The following is an 18,910-nucleotide window of genomic DNA, read 5'->3' on the forward strand; positions in this document are numbered from 1 at the left end:
TGGTCTCTTGTAACTTCCAAGCACACTGAGCCAGTCATCAAAAGACAACACGCCGCTTAAGGCAGGGGGAAGGTGTAGCAGCCCACTTTCTCTGGGTGTTATCTCCGAGGGGATGATGGATTGCAGCGATAGCTCCAGGGTATGTTTATTTCTCCGAAGCCCCAGCTCATAAAACCTTCCAGCTTTCCAAATGACTGTTCTTTAAATTGTATTTGGAATCTGTTACTTATTCTCCAATAGGCCAGGCTCCCTTCCCCTACATGATTTCTATAGGCTGTCAAACTCCTCTTGATTCTCTCTGGGAAAAGAGAAGAAAGACAACCAAACTCTTTAGCGGTTTACTGAATGTATGCAAGTAAAGCCTGACCGTCGTTTTTTTTTTTGTGTGTGTGTGTGTGCAGCTTTAATAATTCCAGAGGGGTCACTGTGTTGTTCTGACGCAGCTAAAATAAACTGGAGTTTTGAGGCGCTTTAAAGAATAACAAGATTTTCTTTCTGGATAGATTTTTGTGGCCCAGAGCCCACTTTGTCACATGTATATGGGCTCTAGCCCATGAAAGTTGATGCTGGAATATAAACACATTATTTAAAGTGCCACAAGATTCCTGTTTATTTTAATAGAATTTCTGTTCTAGTAAGTTCCAGGTGGGTAGCCATGCTGGACAGAAGCAGCAAACAAAGTCTGAGTCCAGGGCAGTGTTCCCTTTAAGCCGAATTAGTGTGAGCTAGCTCTCAGATTTTTAGCCTCCAGCTCACACATTTTTGTCTTCGCTCAGGAAAGATGACCCCAGAAGGATAACAATAATTTATGCAGTACTTATGCAGTACAACTTTAATGCCAGTAGCTCACAAAGTGGAATTTTTGCTCACAAGACTCTGCAGCTTAGAGGGAACATTGGTTCAGGGGCACCTTTAGGACCGACAGTTTTATTCAAGGTATATGCTTTTGTGTGAACTCACGCTTCTTCAAATACAATGAAATGGAAGTTACCAGTCCATACATATAGGTAGAGGGTAAGCAGTAAATCAGCATACAACATAATGAAGAAGTTTAACAGATTTAAGGACCAAAGAGGAATAACAAGCTTTATATGGTTGCCATTTGTTTGGATTTAATTCCAGGGGAGAACATAGGGAAGGAAAGAAATATGTCAAAGTGGAGATTGATGGGCTGATGTATCCTTACTTGTGGAATGCTGAGAGTAATTAACTGAGACCCTGCCATTATGCTCCATCGGTCTCCTCTCAAGCATGGAGATGATTTTACAGTATCTTCTTCTTTGAAGTAGGGTGATTGGCTGTGCATGGTTATCTCTCCTGTCCCCAGATCAGAGAAATACAAATAAATACATTACAGAGAAATACATTCCAAACCAGAGAAATACATTTCAGGGGTTGAGCCTGGGTTGGGTGGGGTTTGACAACAGAAGGGACCTCTGCAGGGTATAGCACCATAGAGTCCACCCTCCAAAGGAGTCATTTTCTCCAGGGGAACTGATCTCTTTCATCTGGAGATCAGTTGTCATTCCAGGGGATATCCAGGCCTCACCTGGAGGTTAGCAACCCTGTTCCTCACCAAAACTTGGGAAAAATGGCACTGTGATCTAACCCTAATCATTCTGATTACAATGGCATAATCATTAACTTCAGTGGAATTCATGCCCAATAATTATGCTTACAATTGTAGCCCAAGATATGATTTGACCACAATTCCATGCATGTTGTGAATTCAAGAGACTTTAGTATTGTTTTTTTGTGCTGTTTCTGAACACTGTATAATTTAGCATGTGATTAATACTTTTGATGGTTGCCTGTGAAATGTATCCTGCTCATCTGAAGTTGCTAATGAAATGCTGACACTCAAGATGGTCCTGGATGTTAATCCTTACAGCCATCCAATTGCCAGTTTGGTGTAGTGGCTAAGTGTGCGGACTCTTACCTGGGAGAACCAGGTTTGATTCCCCACTCCTCCACTTGCACCTGCTGGAATGACCTTGGGTCAGCCATAGCTCTTGCGGAGTTGTCCTTGAAAGGGTAGCTTCAGGGAGAGCTCTCTCAGCCCCACCCACCTCACAGGGTATCTGTTGTGGGGGAGGAAGGTAAAGGAGATTGTGAGCCGCTCTGAGACTCTGAGATTCAGAGTGGATGGTGGGATATAAATCCAATATCTTCTTCTTGCCACTCTCATTCGACTCTGGGTTGGGAGGGAGATTTTGGGGTGGAGTCTAAGGAAGGTGGGTTTCAAGAGGGGAGGGAGTTCAGTGGAGTATAATGTCATAAGTTCCACCTCCCAAAGTGGCCATTTTCTCTAGGTGTTGATGATTGAACATATGAAGCTGCCTTATACTGAATCAGACCCTTGGTCCATCAAAGTCAGTATTGTCTTCTCAGACTGGCAGCGGCTCTCCAGGGTCTCAAGCTGAGGTTTTCCACACCTATTTGCCTGGACCCTTTTTTGGAGATGCCAGGGATTGAACCTGGGACCTTCTGCTTCCCAAGCAGATGCTCTACCACTGAGCCACCGTCCCTCCCCGATGATTGGCAACCCTAAGTTAACATGAAGCTGCAGGTGAATTATTCTTCTCTGCCCTGTATGGTGCTGCTGGATGAGCAGACTTGGGCCACAGAAAGCATTTGAAATCTGTGAATGATCCCCGCATTAGACCAGTGTGAGATGATGGAGATACGGTTCTTGAAATCAAAAAGTTTGGTCTCTGGGGGCAGAGTCCAGAGTGGCTCAAGGAACAGAGCCTCAATGTTTTCCCCAGGATTAGACATGCATGCCTTTGTGGATAGAGCTGGGGTTGCCCGCTCCTTCTTGGGAAGTTTTTGGACATTTAGGGGTGTTGCTTGGGGATGGTGGGCTTGAGGAGGGAAGGGACTTCAGTAGGGTATATGCCACAGAATGCACCTTCTAAAGCATCCTTTCCTCCAGGGGAACAGACTTCTGAAGTCTGGAGATCATTGTAATTCCAGGGGATCTCCAGCACAACCTCTGAAGGCTGGAAATCCTAATGGAGGCCAATGCCTAATCAATATCTATAGCCAACCAATATATATGGTCAGTTAGCAAGCCTAGGTGGAGAAAATGTGTAGTATCCTACTGCCATTGCTTTGCTTCCCAAAACCATTGGATAAGAACGTAGGTAGATTTAGATGAATTTTATTAGTATGGTAGGAATATCCTGGCAAAATAAAGGGAGGGATCCTTCCTCGTTTTACAGAACCAAAGAATTGCAATTCAGAAATAACATTCTGAAGATGATCTCATTCAACCCTCTGCTTAGGTCTCTACCTTTTACCAGACAGAAGGCTTTGCATTTTTGCTGATTCATTTTAAATGATTTCAAATTTCAAATTGCCCATAGGCTAGCATTTAAGTCAAGAAAGAGAATGGTGGGGCCTTCAAGCGATAACTCACCATAGTTACCCATGATCTGACAACTGGTCCATGATTCTCCCCAACCCTGCTGTCATCTTGGTTTTCTGAATTCCTCGATCTGTTCACCGTCTGAGTCAGCTTTGCCTATAGACGTGTCTGTTCTTATCTCTTTCAGATATGGAATGTGCAGATGTGCCTTTGTTAACTCCAAGCAGCAAGGAGATGATGTCACAGGCATTGAAAGCCACCTTCAGCGGCTTTGCAAAAGAACAGCAACGCTTGGGAATTCCCAAAGGTATTTTATACACCAATGCACAACACTATAGACCAGAATGCCACAAATAGGGTATTGGGTTGAATGTGTCCCAGCAATTTTGAAACCATTTTCAACGAATCTGTGTGCAGCACTTGAGAGGCGGCTGCTATCATGGGGAAGACCTGTAGCTCTGTGGGAAGGGACTTACTTTGCATGAAGAAGGTCCCAGGTCCAGTTCCTAACACCACCAGTTAAATGGATCTCAGGTTGAAAGTGTCAGAAAAGACCTGTATCTGAGAGCTTGGGGAGATGTTGGCAGTCAGAGTAGGCAATCCTGAACTAGATGGACTGATGCTCTTACTTGATGTAAGGAAATCTCATACGTTCAGTTGACCCACAGCAAAGAGATATAGATGCAGCACTAAGGAGGCAATTAGTCTGGAGTCCACCTTATAAAGGAATGAATATCTTCGTTCCATCTCACTTATTAGACTACATCCTACTTTGGCCAACAACCAGCCTTAGTAGTAACACCCCTCCCCCCCCACCCCGGGATTAAAGAAAACTGTTCTGGATTGGATTTGGGGAATCTTCATAACAATCAAGAAAGTCCTTCCATGTACTTTTCAATACGGTGCATAACTGTTGGGATTTTTGCATTTAAATTCAGAGGCTGAGTACACAGACAAGAGTCACACCATGCTTAAGTTTATATAGAGACATATACTTTAGTGAAAAATAGGGAAAGGTACTTTGGATGAAAATGAAGAGAAAAATACATCCTAGATGCTAAACTGTGTCCTAACAGCTACATGGCTATAAATGCTATGACGATTCTCCTCCTCCTCCTTGCCCAAAACAAAGAGCCATAAAACCTGTGAATATATGCATACAAGATCAAAGCAAATTCTGGATACTAACTGACCAATGGAAAAGGTTACAGGTCACTTAGTTAGGGTACTCTTTTCCCACCAAATTTCCTGCCTTGACTAGGTTAGACAGTGTGTAACTTCCTACTAACAGCATTTAACTCCATAATAATTGAAATGTAAGCAACTTGCATTTTCCAGCAATAACATATATTGTTAAGAATGTGTTGCTGAATATGAAGAGGTGAACAATTGGTAAGAGTGCAGGAATTGCCTCACAGTGTTGTGCCAAAGGCCTGATTAACCCAGCATTCGGTCTCCAAGAGAGTGGTTAGTCAGATGTGGGGGGGGAGGCAAAATGGTGATAGCCCCCGATAATGATACCGTGCATCCCTATCAACAGGGCAGCTCTACTTCTAGTAACCCTGGCTCTTATCTGGCAACAGATTGATGCTCCATGAAATGCATCAAGTCATTTTAATTGGTTCTTGTGCTAGTAAAGTATAGGGTTAAAGGCAGGAGTGGTCAACAGGTGTCAGGTGGGTTTGTGGGTCACATCTTCTCTTTGTAAATGTTGGCAGAGGAGAGAGAATAATTTACAGGTAAGAAAGATGTGGGGACCCCTGAGTTTGATTTAACATGGTCCCTCTTCAGTTCCATTCATGCATAGTGTGACCTCATCGCAGTGAGAGCGGTTAAGTGTGTGGACTCTTATCTGGGAGAACCGGGTTCAGGGCCATAGCCAGGATTTTAAAAGTCAGGGGGCTTTTTTTTAAGTCAGGGGGCACCCTTTCCCATCCACTGCATTGTTTGCTGCTTCTCAGAAACTTTCTGGAGTTGGGTCAAAAGCTGGAGGCTCTGAAAGTGGCCAAGTTGAGGCAGCCAGCCCTAAAACTTTGGAGACAAGAAGGAACTGCACCTTGTGTGCAAGTGGGGGGCGGGGGAAAGGGGGGAGGTGAAGGAGCTTGTGACTGCTCTGAGACTGAGATTCAGAGTATAGGGTGGGATATAAATCCAATTTCTTCTCCTCCTCCTCTCAGCCTCACCTACCTCACAGGGTATCTGTTGTGGGGGGTGGGGGAAGGCAGAGGACTGCTCTGAGACTCTTGAGATCCAGAGTATAGGGCAGGATATAAATCCAATATCTTCTTCTCATATCATCACTCATACCCCCCCTTACAACACTGCAAAATCACAGCTCTTTCTGTCCACCCATCTCTGCAAAAAAATATGACTCATGCTCAGGTCACTTCTCACCTTGGATAGTGCAGCCTCATTCCATTGTCACACCATGTCACTTCCCTCCATCACTCTGTTACTAAAGCAATCATTTTCTTGCCATGTGAAATCCTAACACTGCTTTTCTTCCAGCACGAACTCCTTGACCTTCTTTTCATAGCCTTCCATGGCCTTGTCTCCCTCTACCCCTGCTCTCATATCGTGATACTGCTCTGCCCAAAGCCTTCATGCTTCCACCACCCTTGGCTATCTAAAGGTATCCTGCCTCAAATGCCCCCACCAGTTCTCCCTTCCTGCTTCCTTTTCCTGGAATTGCCTCCCAGGATACCCACTCAGCTGCTCCTCTTTCTCTTCCTTCCTTACTCTTTAAAAGTAACTTTCTTCTTAGTCTATCTCTTCTTCTACAACTTAGATTCAACCCATGGCAGCTGAAATGAATCCACTTTCTTTCTTTCTTTCTTTCTTTCTTTCTTTCTTTCTTTCTTTCTTTCTTTCTTTCTTTCTTTCTTTCTTTCTTTCTTTCTTTCTTTCTTTCTTTCTTTCTTTCTTTGCCACTGCCTCCATTTTCCTCTGCTCCTTTTGGCATCTGCTTTATTTTAAATTTTACAGTGGAATCTTGGGGTGTGGTGGGGGGAGATAGGAACTTCTTCTGCTCTCTAAAATGCACCAAGAGGGTAACACATAATTTAGTCCAGCCTTGTCAAGAGGGATTCTGTGGAACTCAGTGGGCAAGACATATGCATAGATGGCTTCAAGAGGGATTGGATAAACATATGGAGCAGAGGTCTATCAGCGGCTATTAGAAGAAGAAGATATTGGATTTCTAAACCGCCCTCCACTCCGAAGAGTCTCAGAGCAGCTCACAATCTCCTTTACCTTCCTCCCCCACAACAGACACACTGTGAGGTGGGTGGGGCTGGAGAGGGCTCTCACAGCAGCTGCCCTTTCAAGGACAACCTCTGCCAGAGCTATGGCTAACCCAATGCCATGCCAGCAGGTGCAAGTGGAGGAGAGGGGAATCAAACCCGGTTCTCCCAGATAAGAGTCCGCACACTTAACCACTACACCAAACTGGCTCTCCTTCTAGCCACATATTAGCCACAGGGTATAGATGGAACTCTCTGTCTGGGGCAAGTGATGTTATTTATTCTTGTGGAGGGCAACCGTGGAAGGGCTTCTAGTGTCCTGGCACCACTGGTGGACCTCCTGATGTCACCTTGTTTTTTTTTAGGGGGGGGGGCGGGCACTGTGTGTCAAAATGTTGGACTAGATGGGCCATTGGCCTGTTCCAGGATGGCTTCTCTTATGTTCTTAAGACAGTGACTACCTTTTAAATTCTGTGTTCTGTGATTCCTTGGTGCAGATCCTCAGCAATGGACCGAGACCCATGTACGGGACTGGGTGATGTGGGCAGTGAACGAATTCAGCCTGAAGGATGTAGACTTCCAGAAGTTCTGTATGAATGGAGCTGCCTTGTGCGGGCTGGGCAAGGACTGCTTCATTGAACTGGCACCAGACTTTGTAGGAGATATTCTCTGGGAACATCTGGAGATCCTGCAGAAAGGTAATTTCTGATGTCTAGGAAAACATCTGGAACACTGGGTTAGGGCCATGGCAATCCTGTTGAGATAATCTGGAGTTCCCATATCTCTCATACGCACCACATTGATTTCGCCTGGCAGTTTTCACTGCGGTCCTCAGCTCAGAAGAGATGGCAGAACGGAGTCCCACTGGCAAATAGGATTCTTCAAAGGTTATTTGAATGGAACATTAAGCCCTTGGGGAAAAAACAGAGTGCTGTCCTGTGGATTTCTAGGATTGGCAGGCAACACAGAACAGAGCAACCTGTGTCCAATACTGATCTGTTTTGGAAGGAGTATCTTAGGTACTTGGCCTAGTTAAGAAACATTGGAAGGGGTTGTGGACAGAATTCCCTCTATGCTGAGTTAGTGTGAGCTAGCTCACAGTATTTTAGCCTCCAGCTCACACATTTTTGTCTTAGCTTAAGAAAAATGGCCCCAGAGCAAACAAATTCATGCAGTAGCTCACAACTTTAATGCCAACAGCTCGCAAAGCAGCATTTTTGCTCTCCACACCTTAGAGGGAGCATTGGTCATGGATAAGTCGACCAACCTCCAAGTGGCAACTGGAGATCTTCTGTTATTATAATAGATCTCCAGATGACCAAGATCATTTTGGAGAATAACATTATATATATATATATATATCCATTGTTCAACCCCTCTGTGAGAATTTTGCTGAACTCTTAAGATTTGACAAACAAAATGGGAAAATATCCAAAACATATAAAGCAGACAGATGGAAATCTTCATCATGCCGCTGTGGCCACTTAGGAAAAAGTAATTTTAAAAGTATGACGGGGGTAAGGTTTTATTATGACAATTATAACTCAAGAAGCATTTTAAGGTAGGGGCTGAGCTGATATGATTTACTACACCTTCTGGTGATGTCAGGGGTGTGTGGCATATGCAAATAAGTTATGCAAAGAGTTCTGCAAAGAGTTCTGCAAAAGGACCCCTGATTTTGCACACCGCCCCTGCACATTTCCTGGCAATTAACTTGAAAGCTGTTGCAATGCCCGGGACCTGTGGAATGATTCTGTAGCCTGTCATATGGCTGCAAAATGGGTGATATGGCTCAGGGCAATGGCAGGGGTATGTGTGTAACTCTTTTCCTGAGATCATATAAGTTTAAAAGTAGAAGTCATAATGAGTACCTTGCAGCATCAATCAAAGAGACCTAATGATGATAATATTATGGGGGGAGTGTCTTAACGAGTTGATGGAACACTTGTGTATATGGTACCACAGGGCTTTTTTTTGTAGGAAAAACCCAACAGGAATTAATTTGCATATTAGGCCACACCCCCTGACATCACCATTGTTTTACACAGGGGTTTTTGTGTGTGTGTGTGGGAAAAGCCCAGCAGGGACTCATTTTGATATTAGGCCACACTCCCTGACATCACGATTGTTTTACACAGGGGTTTTTTTTGTGGGAAAAGCCCAGCAGGAACTTATTTGCATATTAGACCACACCTCCTAACATCAAGTCATCCGGAACTGCATTCCTGTGCGTTCCTGCTCAAAAAAAGCCTCATAGTACCTCATTTAGAAACTATGATTTTGTGTAGATGTGCTTGAAACATTTTGATGTATGAGAATGTGAATATTACTTGAGTTTTCTATCACAAAAAGGGAGGGAAAAGTGGGAGGAGAGGGATAGAAGACTTCAGCTATTACTGAGTCACACTGACAAGTTTTGAGGAACAGAGCCAAATTCAAGTCCAGACAATGAAACTAGGACAAGCCAAACCAACTATAGACAGAGTTTGCCCACTAAGGTGTTTGCCAATCATTTTGCAGGCTACTATGGTATGTGAAGACAAAGCCTTATTATGCTGCTTGGGGGTGGGGGGCAGAAAAGAGAGGAAGCCATTTTGTTCCTTCCCAGAAAGCCACTGACAGTCATATATTATTTTATTGCCACCTGTGGCTTTCTGAAGGTAAACACATTCAGCTGTGGGAAGCGCAGCTGTTTTTTCCTTCTGCTTGGCGGACCATGGTATATTTTGGGTGTTTCAAGCATTTTTTTTTTCTCACTGGTACTAGTGACTGATTTTTAGCCAAAGGGGAAGAAAAGATATGCCTAAGGCATCGAGACTGTTATTTCATGAGCATTCAGTGCCATGCAGTCCACCTGAGATGTTCACTCAAACTTTATGACTGAGATCACCTGACATAGGGGAGTCTTCTTCCTGTGACATCACCATGATGACTTTAGCGTGGACCCTTAGCATGAGTTAGGCATCTTTGTTCAGTGTGTACACTTGAGCCCTTAATCAATAGTCTGGGTACCATTTTATCAGGGGGGAAGTGGAAACTGCCAAGTCACAGTTGATTTCTAGTGATCCCTCAAGGGGTTTTCAAGGCAAGATAAGAACAGAGGTGGTTTGCCATTGCCTGCTTCTGTGTAGCAAACCTGGACTTCCTTGGTGGTTTCCTATCTGAATACTAACCAGTGTTGACCCTGCTATCTGAATACTAACCAGCGTTGACCCTGCTTTCTGAATACTAACCAGTGTTGACCCTAACAAGATTGGGCTACCCCAGTCTCCCCCAGGTCAGGGCATCATTTTGTACAGAACTCAAAAGCCCAAGGTCCTGACCCAGCTTGCATCATTTATGACCAAATGAAGAAGAAGAAGAGTTGGATTTATATCTTGCCTTTCACTCAGAGTCTCAGAGCAACTTATAATCTCTTTCACTTCCAACAGATGCCCTGTGAAGTAGGTGGGACTGAGAGAGCTCTTTTGACAACTGCTCTTTTGAGAACAGCTCTGAGAGAACTGTGACTGACCCAAGGTCATCCAGCTGGCTGCATATGGAGAATTAAACTCAGTTCTCCAGATTAGAGTCTGCCGCTCTTAACCCACTACATTCAAACTGTGAATCCCACCAAACACCAGAAACTCAACAAACCATCTGTTTTTGTTGCCTGCCTGGGACATATCTGGCAGTTTTATAAGATGCAGCCCCTAGCTAAGGGGCCATTGGGATGATTTTGAAAGTTTGTCATGGAGATGCGACTTCCTGGTTTTAGAGGAAGCCCCTTTCCTTCCTGTATTCCCTTCACCCAGAAGTCAGTTGGAAACAAAATGGCTGTTAACTTTTATTTCTGCTGAAGTCAGGTTCATTTGTGGCTTCTCCTAGGGACTACAGAAAGGGAAACACGCACACACACATCCACAAAGCTAAGTCTTGTGTGAACTGAGAAGGCTGGAATTGTTGTGCCCTGCTCCTCCTTCCATCATGAGGTCTGCCAAAGTGCAGAGTGGATGACCACAAGGAAGGGGTGTGATCAGGTTGCATCCAGCAGCTCTCCACTAAGGTTTGCAGTCAAATGGAGGGCATTGCTGACAGCCACGAAGCGGGATTTATTTCGGGAAGAAATTTTAAAAAGAAAAGCTGAAAATAGCCAGATAGGTGAAGGTGAAGAGCCCCTCCCTCCATCTGTTGCCATTTTTGTCCACCTTACATAGCTTGTGGTAAGCTGAGTCACTTCTGACTGAAATATTTTGCAACAGCTGAAAGGGGCAGGGATGAAACTACATATTGTTGGGTTTTGGGTTTCTGTACAAAATGGCCCTCACACTACTGAAAAGATCTTTCCTGTTAAATTTGACCAAGCAGATCTCAAGGATCATTGTGAGAAACTCACCCTGACCTGGATGGGCTGAACTAGCCCGGTCTTGTCAGATCTCGGAAGCAAAGTGGGCTCAGCCCTGGTTAGTGCATGGATGGGCGATCAACAAGAAATAAAAAGGCTGGTACATAGAGGCAGGCAATGACAAACTACCTCTGTTTGTCTTAAGAACATAAGAGAAGCCATGTTGGATCAGGCCAATGGCCCATCCAGTCCAATACTCTGTCACATAGTGGTCAAAACCCCCCAGGAAGTCCACCAGCGGGACCAGGACAATAGAAACCCTCCCTCTGTTGCCCCTCTCCCAAGCACCAAGAATACAGAGCATCACTGCCTCTGATGGACCTCTGCTCCATATGTTTATCCAGTCCCCTCTTGAAGCCGTCTGTGCACGTAGCTGTCTTTTGCCTTAAAACCTCATGGGATTGCCATAAATCGGTTGAGACTTGATGGTGCTTTCCATCATCACCACATGCAGCTTTCTGCTATTTTTGAAGGCCAGACTTGGGTGACAATGGAGGATTCACAGGGACGCCATATTGTCTAGCTTGGCCCTTACCGCTATCCATGTAAGAAGCATATTCTTGTTTTGAAGTGACCTTTCGTTATGAAATTGAAGTCACCTGACTTGTATGCGACAGTCTTTCCATCTGCCTGCCTCCAGGGTTTGTCCTGAGAATAAAAGGGGAAAGCGGTGAAGTATTATCATTTAATGAACCCTTTCATTTTTTCCCCCCTTATCTTGGCACAGAAGAGGCAAAGCCATACCCAGCAAACGGCGTGAACCCCACCTATCCAGAATCCCGCTATACATCAGATTACTTCATTAGTAAGTCCGCATTTTTTTTCTTTAGAGCCGTGGGCAGAGTTTAATGCCCATGTATGGGATACATTGATGTCTTCAGGAAAACAGTGAATTCTACAGGAGTACTGTGACTGTGAATTTTACAGGAGTACTGTGAACTTTATTCAGAAGGACTAGACTGAGAATTTTTTTGTGTGAATAATATTTTTATGGTTTGCCCGTCCTTATTGTAATAAACATTTTAATAATTTTGGTCACAGTAACCTTTGAGTTTATGTTGAGAGTTTAATGCCCAGCAGTTTGAAGGCAAGAATCGTTTCACATCCTGGACAGAAGGTTGGAACCTAGAGACCCCATGCGGTCTGTCCACTGGGACTGAATGTTGGAATGTGAACTTGGGGCTTGTGAAGTTTGGCTCCAAGTGCTATCTGAAATCTGTACTCCCATTCAGGGAAAACATACTGACGGTCAAGAAGTATTTGTAGCAGCATTGTAGAGCTGCCACATTAATAGCAGGCCTCCCACTTGAAATTTGTAAGAGGCTACGTGACCCGCAGGGGGTGGGTCAGCCATAACTTGAGAACTGGCCATTGGCCACAAATTCCTGAATGCCTTTAGCGAGCTCTCACCCTTCTGTACAAAGCGAACAAACCGTTTGCCAGGGTTGTCACCCACCCAACTAAAGGAATTATAATTGATCGCATTGTATGACTTTTAGTTGGCTCTATTTCCATGCAAATTTTTGCCAATTCAATGAAACAGTTGTTTTAAAGAAAAGACATCACCTTCAGGGGCGTCGAACTCATGTGTTGTGAGGGCTGGATCTGGCATGAATGAGACCTTGTCGGGCTGGGCCATGTGTGTCATAAAATGTAATGCCAGTAGCAGAGATAATAAGAGGCTTATTATTAGCTCCTGCGCAATTGAGCAAGCCTGGCAAAGCAAGCTGTGATGCAGAAGGGAGAAAGAAAGAGAGAAAGAAGCAGATGACAATGAGTTGCTCAGGGGCCTGATAGGAGCCTTCCAGGGGCCTGATCTGGCCCTCAGGCCACATGTTTGACAACCCTTCCTTAGATGATGCATGCATATGTTAAATTAGGCACTACCTTGAAAGGGGCATTCCCTCCTATTACCTATTGCAGAATGGAAATGCCACTTCTAAGATGAGTTTTGGTGCCTTTGTTTTTTTATATCTTGTTTTTCTCCCCAATTGGAACTCAAATGTTCTATTATTCTCCCCTCTTTTCATTTTTTCTCCCAACAGCCCTGTGAAGTAGGCCAGGGTGCAAGTTTGTGACAGACCCAAGGACACCCAGTAAGCTGCCATGATAGAAATGGGAATTCAAACCCAGATCTCCCAAGGATCCTGACCAAACACTGTAGCCGCCACACCACACTGTAGTTGATCATTATTTTAAAATAGTGGTGTTAAAAATAATTAACTTGAACCTGCTTGAACAGGAGGACAGAAGTGGGATATAAATATCTAATAAATAAAAGTGTTGCCCAGTTAACTAGAAGGCACCACTATAGTTGGCTAAAATGCTTTTAATAAATGAATTAAACTAAGTAAAATGATTTTAATAAAAGAATTAAACTAAGTGGCTCGAACCATTTTCCTCATGGGATTGTTGTATGATGAAATGGGATGAAACTATAACATCCTTAAAATGGGCAAATAAATATAGAATAGGAAGATGGCCATTGAAACTGAAGTTCTTTTGGAGTGATCAGATGTCAGGGAACCAGCAAAATATGTTGGGTTTATAGCATCCCACCTTCTCACCCCTGTCAAAATTCAACAGGAGTTGAATGTTGGGCCTTGGCACATGGACCAGTGAAGTGTTGCTCTTTCTGGTCATAATAATCTTTCCTCAGGTATGGGCAACCCTGAGTCAGCTGCTCTGGTGTTTCGGAGTCTATCCCCTGAGGAACCTTCTCCGCAGTAGCTGCTTCCTTCTCCCCCACTTTGGTCCTTTCTCAGTTGGTCCTTTAATTTGTGCTGTTCGTTCTGCTTGCAGGTTATGGTATTGAACATGCTCAGTGTGTTCCTCCCTCAGAGTTCTCAGAGCCCAGTTTCATCACAGAGTCTTACCAGACCCTCCATCCAATCAGCTCGGAAGAGCTCCTGTCCCTCAAATATGAGACTGACTACCCGTCTGTCCTCCTCCGGGACCCGGTGCAGATGGACGCCTTGCAGACAGACTACTTCACAATCAAGCAGGAGGTGGTGACACCAGACAACATGTGCATGGGGCGTGCCAGCCGAGGTAAGCTTCAAAAATACCATCTCTGACCCTCCCATATAAACGTTACCCATAGTTATGTGTTTCTGGCCAACCAAACCACCCAAGCCACTCCAGGTAATTTAATGCCCTCTACATGGGGCTGCCCTTGTGCCGAACCCGGAAGTTGCAGTTAGTGCAGAATGCCGCTGCCCGGCTGTTATTGGGGCTCCCAAGATCAGAGCATATTCGGCCGGGGATCCGGGCTCTGCACTGGCTTCCAATAATATACCGAGTCCGGTACAAGGTGCTGGTCATTACCTTTAGAGCCCTATATGGCCTAGGACCTGCCTACCTGAGGGACCGTCTCTCCCCACATGTTCCCCAGAGAGTACTGAGATCGGGAACCCAAAATCTTCTCGTTGTCCCCGGGCCAAAGGATGCCCGCCTGAAATCTACCAGGGACAGGGCTTTCTCTGTAATGGCCCCTGCCTGGTGGAACCAGCTGCCGGAAGAGGTGAGGGCCCTGCGGGACCTTGCTCAGTTCCGCAGGGCCTGTAAGACAACCATCTTCCGGCTGGCCTATAACTAACCGGCATAGGAAATTGAGTGTAGTTCTATGAGATTTCTGCTATGTTTTAATGTTTTTAACTGTGTAAAATGCTTAACTTAATATTTTTATGTTAGATTTTATGTGTTGTGAGCCACCCTGAGCCACCTTGGTGGGAAGGGCAGGATATAAATCATAACTAAACTAAACTAAACTATTTATGCATTTTATTGAATCCATGTGTACCCCTCTGGTGTAGAGTGGTAAAGCTGCAGTACTGCAGTTGAAACCCTCTGCTCACGACCTGAGTTCGATCCCAGCGAAAGCTGGTTCAGGTAGCCGGCTCCAGGTCAACTCAGGCTTCCATCCTTCCAAGGTCGGTCAAATGAGTCCCCAGCTTGCTGGGGGGAAAGTGTAGTGACTGGGGAAGGCAATGGCAAACTACCCTGTAAAAAGTCTGCCATGAAAACATTGTGAAAGCAACGTCACCCCAGAGTCGGAAACGACTGGTGCTTGCACAGGGGACTACCTATACCTTTTACCCTTACCTTACCCCTCTTTCTCCCCAATGGGGACCTGAAACGGCCGACATGGGTCTCTGCTCCTTCATGTTATCTTCACAATGACCCTGTGAGGTAGGTTAGGCTGAGAGAGTGTGAGTAACTCAAGATCACCCAGTGAGCTTCCGTGGCACAAGTAGGGATTCGAACCTGGGTCTCCCCAATACTAATCAAGCTTTCTTGACCACCACACCATGCTAGCTTTCTCTTCTCCAGGCTGAACATTCCCAAGTCCCTCAGCTTTTCCTCAGAGGGCTTGGTCTCCTTGAAGAGTCAAAACCTCCTCCCAGTTCTACACCAGATTTGTAACCTTGTGCGCCACATCTCTGAAATTAGGAAGCAGGTCTTTCAGGGATGTAAACTTTACTTCCAGGCAAAGTTGGGGTCCTCTCCTTTTGAGGCCACTAAGCCTTGAGAAAGTGGCTCTTTGTTTTTAGGGAGTGGCTCCGGAGGAACAGTGAAAGCTTTGAAATAAATGGTCTCTCAGGATGTCAGTCCATTAAAGGGATCAAAGCGTTCTGGCATGTCCATTGAACCCAAAATGGTCTAATCTAATATCCATCCAGAAAGGCAGAAAATGATGCCTTTCCCAGATTTGCTAAATGTGAGATCCTTTCACAAGCGTTGCTGGGGATTGGCGCCGGGACTTCCCATATGCAAAATGTGTGCTCCACCGTAATGACATAGGCTCTCCCTTTTGCATTCCCGGGTGTCGTCTCGCATGAGTGGGACTGAAAAATTCAGCTCTCTAGCTTTTGAAGATGCTGTTTCAGGCATGCTTGCCCCCACCTGTATTCTCCAGGGAGCTGTTAAATCCGAAGAGCGGCAAACGTGCCAGTTGAACCCCCTCCCTCTGGAGGTGAGCCTCTCTAGACTTGGGCTGCCAGCATCTCTGCTGGTGGAAATTTCTCTAGGAGGTCTTACACAATCCCAGCAGCTGTTTACAGCCCAGCTTGGGAAATTAGTGAACTTGAATGATCCTATTACGCTCTTAAGTTGTCAGTAAAGAAGCAAATGGTTGAGCAACAGTCTGACTGAGGAATTTTGGAAAGTGCACTGCAAGTGGGTTTTGTTTTTTTAACCTCCTGTTTGAAGCTTTGTGCTTAAAGAGGGAATCCACATGAACACAAACTGAATCAGACTCTTGGTCCATTCAGGTCAGTATTTTCTATTCAGTCTGGCAGTGGCTCTTTGGGGCCTCAGGAAGAAGTCTTTCACATCGCTCAAGTCTTTTCAGCTGGAAATGCCTGGGACTGAACCTGTAGATGCTCTTTCAGCCATCGCCGCTCCTAGTAGAGAGCTAGTTTGGTATACTGGTTAAGTGTGTGGACTCTTATCTGGGAGAACCGGGTTTGATTCTCCACTTCTCCACTTGCAGCTGCTGGAACGGACTTGGGTCAGCCATAGCTCTCATAGGAGTTGTCCTTGAAAGGTCAATTTCTGTGAGAGGTCTCTCAGCCCCATCTACCTCACAGGGTATCTGTTGTGGGGGAGGGAAGGTAAAGGAGATTGTGACCACTCTGAGACTTTGAGATTCAGGGTATAGGGTGGAATATAAGTCCAATATCTTATTTTGCTGGTAGAATTATGGAGTTGGAAGGGATCTCCAGGGTCATCTAATCCAACACCCTGCACAATGCAGGAAGTTCACGAATACTTCCCTCCATACATGTACCTGTTAATCTCTGTGGAGCTGTCCCAACTGACACTAGGTAGTGGTGGAGATGTCCCCATGTAAACTGAAGGCAATTCTAGATTAAGGCATGTAGACCAAAGGCAATTCTAGATTAAGGACGGTCCTTAAGGCCAACAAGGTAGGCTACATTTGTTAGCCAGCGCTTAATGCACAGAGATGTTTCATGCTGATCAGGAAAACTGAGCAACAGGGACTAGAAAAGCACAACTTTTGTAAACACAAGCCACAGAGTTCAGATGAAAATGCTTCCTAACTGTTTCCATGGAAACCATGGGTGCCAACCGTTCCCTTCTCATCTCGCAGGTAAACTTGGTGGCCAGGATTCCTTTGAAAGCATAGAGAGCTACGACAGTTGTGACCGGCTGACACAGTCCTGGAACAGCCAGTCGTCTTTCCAGAGCCTCCAACGCGTCCCCTCTTACGACAGCTTCGATTCGGAGGACTACCCAGTGGCCCTGCCAAACCACAAGCCCAAGGGCACCTTTAAGGACTATGTGCGAGACCGAGCCGACATGAACAAGGACAAACCTGTCATCCCTGCTGCTGCCCTGGCTGGCTATACAGGTAAATCGCTGGGAGAAGCTGGACACTGGAAATCCAGTTGGTTTGAAAATTGGCGGATATTTATCAGTAATAGTACTATTGAGATTATAACGTATATATGATATCTGAAAACTGTAAGTCACTGTTTCTTGTTTATTTTGTTTTTACGCATTTGACATTCCCTCAAATGATCCCACCTGCCCACCTGGTGTTTTTAATGGCTGTTTTTATGTTGTGGTTTTAATGGTTTTAATACTTTTTCAAGGGAATGGTTTTAAAATCCATTTTTTTTTTTGTTGTCTGTGTTTTAATCGGTTAGCTGCCTTGGTTGCCCTTGTGAAGGCTGAAAGTTGGGATAGAAATTTTGCAAGTATTAATTTTTGTGAAATTAGAATCAGTAATATAAATCAGTCCAAAGGGGAGAAAATCCAAAATTAAGCCATGCGGTACTTTTTCTCAGGATCTACTAAAATAAACAGCACTCAAGCTGTTGAGTTTTGCAGAGCTCTTCACCGTAGTGGATGTCAGAGAACAAAAAAAAAAACATGTTGAAGGAGAGAGGGATACTGAAATATTTTTGCCTTTTCCACCCTTAGTTTTTTTTTTTTTTGAACATTCAAGCTTGTGAAGAGTTCAGGAGAACCAAAAACTTGCGCCCATCTCTCCTTGCTCAGCAGCATTCTGAGTCCAGATGATCTCTGATATATTTTTTTTAATAGCCATTGTCTGCAGCTGCTTGGGTGGCTGAGGGGAAACTAACTCTTTAAAAAAGTGAATGTCTAGTCTGATCTTGAGGCATGAAGGACTCAACTCTTCTGTCTAGATCTTCTTCGTGGTCTCTGTGCTTCACACTCATGGGATAGAGCGCCTGCACCGATCCCCGAAACGGTACCTAAAAAGCCTGGGATTTTTTCACGCTCAGCACCAACGGGCATGCGCAGGCGTCCCATTGTGCATGGTCACCGGCGCCAGCACGAGGATCCCGCCAGTTCCTTTCTGACAGATGTGCTGAAAGCATCTCCTTTCGTGTCCCCGGTCAATAAAGTAATCTTAGGATTGCTTTTCTTGTTGTATATAGCCCATTTGTTATTTTCTTAGTGTAGTTAGTTAGTTAGTTAGTTGTTAGATAGTTAGTGTTGTAAAAAAAAAAATTGTTGGACTTGCCCTTCAGGGCCCAGTTTTCCCCTGTTTTTCCCCTCAGAGACTTTCCTGGGTGGGTTTTTTCCTTGGCGTCTATGGAAAGATGTTGGGGTTTTTTTAAGAGGTGCCGCTCCTGTAGAAAGAAGATTGCTCCCCCCGACGGCCATTCCCTCTGTCTCCTTTGTTTGGGCGAGGGACATCGTGTGGATTCTTGCTCGCACTTCCTTAGTTTTTCCAAACAAACTCACAAGAATCAAGCAGCAAGGCTTTTGGCTGCGTTGGTTGAGTCAGCACTTCATCCTCAAAAGATGGCATTGGGCCCGTCGGTACCTATGGGAGAGGCCGTGGCCCCAATGGTCACATTGACTGATACATCGCCGATCAGGACCGAGATGCCAGTCAAGCACGGGTGTTCCACA

General features: G+C 45.0%; 1 protein-coding gene across 4 annotated transcripts in view; it reads left to right on the top strand.

Annotated features, from left to right (window-relative positions):
* The window catches only part of ETS1 (ETS proto-oncogene 1, transcription factor), a 161,029-nt gene that overhangs the window by 119,751 nt on the left and 22,368 nt on the right, over positions 1 to 18,910 (top strand). For 2 of the 4 annotated variants that reach the window (XM_060251148.1, XM_060251150.1), the window contains 5 exons: positions 3,558 to 3,677; positions 7,110 to 7,310; positions 11,724 to 11,801; positions 13,799 to 14,047; positions 17,112 to 17,372. In XM_060251148.1, coding sequence (XP_060107131.1) covers positions 3,558 to 3,677; positions 7,110 to 7,310; positions 11,724 to 11,801; positions 13,799 to 14,047; positions 17,112 to 17,372 — 909 coding nt within the window. Of the gene's footprint in view, positions 1 to 3,557; positions 3,678 to 7,109; positions 7,311 to 11,723; positions 11,802 to 13,798; positions 14,048 to 17,111; positions 17,636 to 18,910 lie in introns of those variants that run through there. The other 2 variants (XM_060251149.1, XM_060251151.1) reach the window with 2 other exon arrangements.

This window comes from Heteronotia binoei, chromosome 12 (genome assembly GCF_032191835.1).
Source record: "Heteronotia binoei isolate CCM8104 ecotype False Entrance Well chromosome 12, APGP_CSIRO_Hbin_v1, whole genome shotgun sequence".
NCBI classification, from domain to species: Eukaryota; Metazoa; Chordata; class Lepidosauria; order Squamata; family Gekkonidae; genus Heteronotia; species Heteronotia binoei.